At 23.9% G+C, this 7814-nt stretch overlaps 3 protein-coding genes across 3 annotated transcripts in view; 2 read left to right on the forward strand and 1 right to left on the reverse strand.

Annotated features, from left to right (window-relative positions):
* Window positions 1–3293: 3293 nt before the first annotated feature.
* On the reverse strand, window positions 3294–3823 carry Phum_PHUM220830 (uncharacterized protein; the record flags this gene model as incomplete). Its single annotated transcript, XM_002425745.1, has 3 exons — window positions 3294–3451; window positions 3527–3644; window positions 3755–3823. 3 exons carry the CDS (start codon window positions 3821–3823, stop codon window positions 3294–3296), a joined length of 345 nt encoding a protein of 114 aa, XP_002425790.1.
* A 617-nt stretch (window positions 3824–4440) lies between these two features.
* On the forward strand, window positions 4441–6543 carry Phum_PHUM220840 (pre-mRNA polyadenylation factor FIP1, putative; the record flags this gene model as incomplete). Its single annotated transcript, XM_002425746.1, has 8 exons — window positions 4441–4542; window positions 4625–4958; window positions 5051–5186; window positions 5269–5429; window positions 5503–5606; window positions 5955–6029; window positions 6108–6256; window positions 6522–6543. 8 exons carry the CDS (start codon window positions 4441–4443, stop codon window positions 6541–6543), a joined length of 1083 nt encoding a protein of 360 aa, XP_002425791.1.
* Window positions 6544–6963: 420 nt separating this feature from the next.
* Phum_PHUM220850 (uncharacterized protein) overlaps window positions 6964–7814 on the forward strand; it is a gene marked incomplete at both ends in the record, with an annotated part of 1328 nt that continues 477 nt past the window's right edge. The window contains 3 exons of the mRNA XM_002425747.1: window positions 6964–7010; window positions 7435–7502; window positions 7788–7807. Coding sequence (XP_002425792.1) covers window positions 6964–7010; window positions 7435–7502; window positions 7788–7807 — 135 coding nt within the window. The remainder of the gene's footprint in view (window positions 7011–7434; window positions 7503–7787; window positions 7808–7814) is intronic.

Genomic DNA, 7814 nt, shown 5'->3' on the forward strand with positions numbered 1-7814 from the left:
CTCTTACCCCAATTGCCATCTCGAATCGATTTGAATTTTGTTTTTTTTTTTTTTTTAACGGAAGAAATTAAATTAATAATAATAATAATAATAATGATGATGATGATGATGATAATGATGTTTAAAAAGTAAATTTTTTTTTTATTGCACCTTCAAGTATAAAAATAAATAAATAAGTAATATACATAGGTATATATATATATATAAATAATTATTAAATACCAATGTAGAGAGAGAGAGAGAGGAGGAAGGGGAGAGGAACAGGAAAAGGAAGGAGAATGAAAAAAAAAATAATAATAAATCAAATGCAAATTTTTTTTTTTTTTTTTAGTGGGGGGAGGGGGAGGGGTTTTTTTGTCCATTCGTTTTAAAAGTACAAATTAGTATTTATAAAATGATTGATTGATTGATTGATTGATTGATTAATAAATAAATAAAATAATGAATAAAAAATTTTTTTTTTTTTTTTTTTTTATACTCAAACTATTATTATTATTATTACGCTATATTCATTTCTCTGATATTATTATTATTATTTGAAAATAAATTTCATTGTTTACGTATGTGTATATATATGTACATATATATATATATATTTTTCAATTTTAAATCGAATTGATTATATTTAATTTTTTAAACCTTATCGGGATTTATAAACTCGAACGATTAATCGATATATCGATCGATTCGATACTCTCGTTCATCGACATTTTTTTTTTAAATTATTAAGGGGGGAATGAAAAAATACGAACCGTCATAAAAAAAAAATACGTTTTTTTTTTCTTTTTTTTGAATTTGAAAAATTCACGCGCGTTTTTTTGTCTCCAACGGTTCTCTTACGTGTAACAACACGTGGATTAAAAATTAGGATTTTGAAATAAAATAATAAATTTATTTAATAATAATAATAAAAAAATTCTTTATTGGGTGGAAACTTTTTTTAAATACAGTTTTATCGATGAAAAGATTATTTTATTCATGATAGAAAAAATAATTTAATAATTTCTTTTTGTGTTTTTTTGCTCTCCTTCATTTTTTCTTTTTTCTGATAGCAAACTTGTATTCATTTGATCAATTTAAGTATGTGTCGAAACTCTCTCTCTCTCTCTCTTCAATCATTCAATTTCTTCCATTTCTTTCACCTGAAATGATATATACATATGTACATGACAAGAACAATGTTAATAACTAAATTGAAAAGGTTAATAAGTAAATTTATCAGAACGTTAGAGGTGTCATTAACTCTCAGGGTTCAAGAAATAAGCTGTGCTTATGTTCATCATTTGAAAACAAAAACAATTTTTTAATTCTGTTTAATTAATTATCTTACCTTTAATAAGGTTTGTTATGGATCTCGTTCTTCGAGGAAGTCGGTGTTGCTGATTTTGCAGTAAACTCGTAGTTGGCTTGGATATTCAATATAATAAATAGACAATTTCTACCTGATACATTATATTGACCAGAAATACCACTAATTACACTACTTATCAGTTAAACACTAAATATAATATAAGTGAAAGTAGAATGTGATGCTCTTGAATCCAACCCAAGATGCACTGACTGTCCCTAATGTTATGCGATAGATACAACCAGGCAGACTCTGACTGACGGACGGATGTCGAAAGACAAAGACGTGGTGCCGAGGCCCACTATTTATATGTTTCGTCTATCGCTAGTCGTTGTTCATTCACCAGCAATCAAGATTAGATAAGAAAAGCGGAGCTTCCAGACTTGCTGACTTTGCGTCTACTATGTGAATGGATTCATTATTCTCATTTATTTATCAAAAATATATCACATTTCGTTGGGATCACAACAGGTTTCATCAGTTGGTAGAAATACTTTTTTTCTTTTGCCAGTATTTTGCATTTTTCAATGCCTAAAATGATAAAAAAAACAAAACAAAATTATTTAAATTAAATGAATAGGGGTATATTTGTGTGTTGAAACAAATTTGATAAATAAATCAGAGTAACTATGACTAAACCCTCATCGACTCTACGAGTCTAAAGTATTAAATAAAAATTCATCATTTTTTTTTTTCTTAATAAACAAAGTGTAGGAAAAACAAAACAAAATTTAAATTTAATAACGGTCGAGAGTAATACTCACCATTTTAAAAAATGTGGCCACCACGTTCCATCAACCGTTTTTTTTGTAGTCACGTGGTAACGCGATTTCTGGTAATCTAAAGAGAAAAAAAATCACGTAAAGTTTATAAATTTTTAGGTAATAAAGAAACAAATATATATAAATTATTGTTTCTCTTCAGAGCGCTGTGAGATAAAATTATCATCAATGTAATGATCTTTCAGCGTAGGTAAGGTAGTCATCATTTAAAATAACATAAAAAATGAAAAAATTAAAATAATTACTAAAACAAATTTAAATTTTATAAAAATAAATATTATAAAATATTAAATGAAATCGATTTTAATTAATTATTTCAGTAATAAAAGAAGATGGATTACGATAAAAAATTCATACCTTGGATTCTCCATGTTGAACGAAAGTCGAACGTTGAATGACGTTACGAAGCTGCGATTCGAATAAGCTCGCGTGTGGAAGGAGGTAAGTTTAAAAATTCTAATGACACGATTAAATTTATTTACTCTAAAAAAACTTTTGCAGTTATAATTTAAAATTTTCTATTTGATTTTAACTAATTTTTTTTTTGTCGGAAATATCTTTTAAAAATGTTTTTAAAAATTTGTGCGTATAACTAATATTATTATTATTTCTTCATTAAGTTAGTTTTTGCGAATGAAAATACTTTATTTTTTTTTATTTTGAAAAAATATTAATTTTTTAATTATGTAGAGTATAATCACATACAGGATATTACACATTTTGATAATTTTTTTTTTTTTTAAATTTATTATGATTAGATTTATAAATTTTATTAACAATTAAAACCATAATAATAATAACATGATATAATGTTTGTAAGATTTGAAAGGAAGGAAAGATTATTATTAAAAAAAAAAGAATTCGAAAAAATTTTATATAAATTTTAATAAAATAATTTTAACTTTATACAAATAATAAAAAAAAATACTTATTAAAAATAAAAATAAAAAATTTTGTGCTGATTTATTTTTTTATTTATTAATATATATATATATATATATATATATATATAAAATTAAATTTATAATTTATGAAATAACATATAATTAATTAATTGATTACATTTATTGTATATATTTATAACTTGAGAGGCCATTTAATTCATTTTAAAAATAATTATATTTACCCATGCCTTTTTTTTTTTGATTATTGTAAAAAAATATTTATGGATTATCCGAAGTGCTTGTAGAAGGTTGAAGATCTATTAAATTTGGTTCTGCAGGAGTATTGGGTGAACTTTGACCCGTGGGAAATTTCCTTTTAACAATATGAATTTTTTTGTTTGACATACACACAACATAACAAAAATCTTTAAAACAAACTGAAGAAGAAAAAAAAAAATTAATTTTATTAAACGATTAAAAATTAACTAATGGTGATAAAGTTTTTATCTTACTAGAAATTTTGTTGAAGCCACCGGAGGGAAATGCGACAACATCTAATTTATCAGCCACTGATATTAAATTATATATAATTTCAGCAGTTTTTTCATCATTTTCTAAATCTCCACTACTCTGAAATGAAATTTAAATCAAAATATTGAAACAAAGAAGTGTGAATAATTTTGTGTGATATTAATTTTTATGTGTGACTTGAATTTTTAAGCTAAAATAATTTTATTTACCGATATTGTAGCTCCAGATTCGTGGAGTACCAGATAACCTAATTGATCTTGTATCTTGCTTGGATTCATATCGAATAAAAAAAAATTTATTTATATATATTACAAAAAAATTAATAATTAAAAAAATGGCAACCGAAGCGCACTGAAGCGTACTGTAAATTATCGTTATTGAAAAATTTTACTCATTTGTGACAGGAATAATTATAAATAATATTCTCTGAATGATTAAATTATTAAAATGTACAAAATAACACTTAACTAATAAATAAATTATTTAGGTAACTTTAATTATATGTAAACACGAATAGCGGCCATTACAATTTTTTCTTTCTCTATGACATTAGCAAACTAGTATCGAGGATTATATATTAATTTTACTAATGAATTATTGAAAAAGAAACATTTATATATATATATATATATTAATTAATTTTAAATATGGACATAAGAATTATTTTATTATAGTTTTACATTGTGGGTTTTTTTTTTTTTTTAAATAATATTTATTATTAATAATTTTAATTTTTTAGTTTATTATTAGTGTCATATAAATAATGTACGTTTAAATAAGGCAACGCTCGGTTATTATACTTTATACATTATTTTAAGTAATTTTATTATTAATAAAAAAAAGAAAATGTTAAATCTTTTTTAAAATCTAGTTTTAAAAAAAATTAATTTAAAAAATGGCTGATGAAGATGAAAGATGGTTATACGGTGATAGTAATCCTGATGAAGAAGAACAAGAAAAAGAAACAACCGAAGCCGCCGAAAACACTAAAGATGAGGTTAAGATTATTATTTTTCTCTTAAAAAAATGTTTTTCCTTTCATTTAAGTTTTTATTACTGATAATATTTATAAATTTTAGGGTATGATTAATAATGCAGAGCTTGAACCACCGGAAATTCGAAATGAACCTGATAAAATACCGGAGATTGAAGAAAATGAAAAAGATGAAGGTGTGGAAAGTTATCCAGAAAAAATGGATGTCACAGAACAAAAAGATAATAATGAAAATGGAGAATTAGATAATGATAAACAAGAAGAAAATGATGAAGAGGATGATGATGATGAAGATGATGAAGAAGATGATGATAGCGATGATGATAATGTTAATGTTATTATTGGCGACATAAATAAAACAGGACCTACCTACACTAATATTAATATACCTAAAAGGGGGCCTAATATTACAGGTCCAGGTACAAAGGTAATATTTATTTATTTTTTTCTTTCTTACTAATTTTGTTTCGAATGAATTTTAAATAATGTTTTTAATTATTTTAGTCTGCAGGTAAATTTTCAATGGAAGATTTTGAATCGGTCGGTATAATCAATGGAGTTCCAGCACATGAATTTAATGTTGATGTAATTGAAGACAAACCTTGGAGAATACCAGGAGCAGATATAACAGATTATTTTAATTATGGGTTTGCATTTTGACTATCTTTATTAATATTATGTCAATTATTTATTAACTTTATCATTAAATTTAAAATAATTTCATAACAGATTTAATGAAGAAACATGGAAAGCTTATTGCGAAAGACAAAAACGTATTCGAATTCATGAAAGTTGTACAGGATTGCCAACTCAAGCAATGACGGGTCAATCTTGGACCAACACTCAAGGCGGAGGACAAAATCCTCAGTATACAAATACTCAATCAACAGGTAAATTTCTTCTTTTAACATTCTTTTAATTGTAAATGTCTTATTAAAAAAAAAAAAAAATTATATTTTGTAGGAGGTAAAAAAAGCGGTTGGGAAACTGGACAAATTAGAGTTATAGGATCAGGTGTAGCTTCGAGAAGATTAGATGAAAATACGCCTGAAAATCAAAATATACAAGTTATATCACCGAATAATAATTTTTGTAAGTTTTATTATAATGAATATTTTTTATTTTTAACATAATAATAATAATAATAATGGGAGTTTTGATTAATTGAAATTAATTTCAGCTGGTATTCCACCTCCTAATATAATGCCACAATTAATTCCACCAATGGAAATGCCTCCTCCAAGGTAATTTTATTTTTTTTTTTTTATTTTTGTTAATCGAATTATATTGTGATGATTTTAATTGATTTTGATTGATTCCTTTTTAGTTTTTCTTCTGGTAATGATCATTATGGTGGGGGAACAGGTTCGAATGAATATTTTAATCCTGAACCTGATTATTTTTCATCATACGAGCCAACAGCTGCTGATCAATGGAGAGACGGTTGGGCTCCTGGAAATTTAGTTACGTTCGGTCAAAGCGTTAAACCCGTTAGTATTTTATCAAACAATTAATCATCCTCTCATTGATACGCCATTTAATTTCCTTTTTTCTTTTTTTAATTAAAGGTACACACTCATATAGAAGATTCAAATTCACAAGATAGAATATTAAAAGAAAGAGAAAAGGAAAGAGATAGGGATCGTGATTTAGATAAAGAACGTAACAACGAGAGAATCGTTATAGATAGAGATGATAAAGACAAAAGAAAAGACAAGTTTGTATAATATTGTATATAATTTTTTTGAATTTAATAAAATAATTATTTTTTATTTTTTTATTTTTTTTTTCGAGTTAAATGAAAATTGAATAAAACAATTCTTTTTTTTTTTTTTTTTTTTTTTTTTCTTTTTTTTTTTTTTATTCCTTTTTATTTAGATCTCATCGAAATAGATCTCGAAGTAAAAGTCACGAAAGAAAAAGAAAAAGTCGTTCTAGAAGTCCGAGTCATAAAAAACATAAAAAAAAGTCTAAAAAATCAGACAGAAAGAAAAGATCAGATGATACAGAATAATAATAATAATAATAATAATAATAATAATGTTCTTTTAATAACTTGTAATAAATGAAATATTTATTAATTATACAATGGGTATTATTAAAAATACCTTACGACGTGTGAAACAAACGATAATAATAATTAAGTAAAAGAAATGAATAAGTCGCGAAAATAAAAAAAAAATTGAAAAAATATTTAAAACTTAACTGTTTTTTTTTTTTTTTTTTAATATTTATTATATAATTACATTTTAAGAAGAAAAAAAAGCATCAAATAAACGATTGGTTAGTTTTTACGTAAGTTAAATTTATTTTTTTTTAAAAACAAACTCATATTCGTTAAAAGTATAATCCATTTATCTAATAAAATAAAATAAAGTATTTTAAATCGCCGTTTTTTTTTTAACACGATGTGTTAATTCAATAATGACCGCCATTTTAAATGGAGTTATTGGTTTTGTTTTGAAAATCGGGTAAGTACGCGTTCCGGAACGTTTCAAATTTGAAATAACGGTCAAATTTTTTTAAAATGGTGGATACTTGATAAATTTTAAGTGTTTTTACCTGATAATTAAGTTTTAAGTGGAAATAACGTATTTTTTTTTAAATAAAATAGTTTCGTAATTATTAACAATTAATAAATATATTATTAAATTAAATAATTTTGTTTTTTTTTTTTTGCTTCGAACGAATTATTTGAAAGTCGGTTATGAAAAGAAGAATTACAAGTTACGCAATTTTACGTTAATACGTTATGAGTCATGTTTTATTTTTTCTGAGTATTTCTAGTTTTTATTTTATTTAGTTAAAAAAATCGATTTTGTTATGAGTTTTTGTCGGTTTAGTATCAGTGGCAAGTGAATTTTATATTTTCTTAAAATTATTAATTCTATTTAGTTGTATTTTTTTCGTTAAAATGACATATACAGAAGAAGAACTTGAATTACCTGTTCAAAAATTTGAATGTAAGTATTTTAATTTATTTGTTTAAAACATTTTATTAATTAATTTTTATTTATTTATTTTACGTTTTGAATTATTAACATTAAAAATTATTCATTTATAAGCGAAACATTTTAATTTCGTAAATGTTTAAAAAAAATTTTATTACATAACCTCACCTTAACATGATAACTTTGATTGTAAAGTGGAAAAAAATTTCTTTCTTCATGTTTTATTAACAATTTTTGTAAATGAAAAATTAAATCTGTTGTAAATTATAGAAAATGTAAAAATTTTTTTGTTTTCAGATTTAGATCATACAGCAGATGTACAAT

This window comes from Pediculus humanus, genomic scaffold, assembly GCF_000006295.1.
Source record: "Pediculus humanus corporis 1103172107574 genomic scaffold, whole genome shotgun sequence".
NCBI classification, from domain to species: Eukaryota; Metazoa; Arthropoda; class Insecta; order Psocodea; family Pediculidae; genus Pediculus; species Pediculus humanus.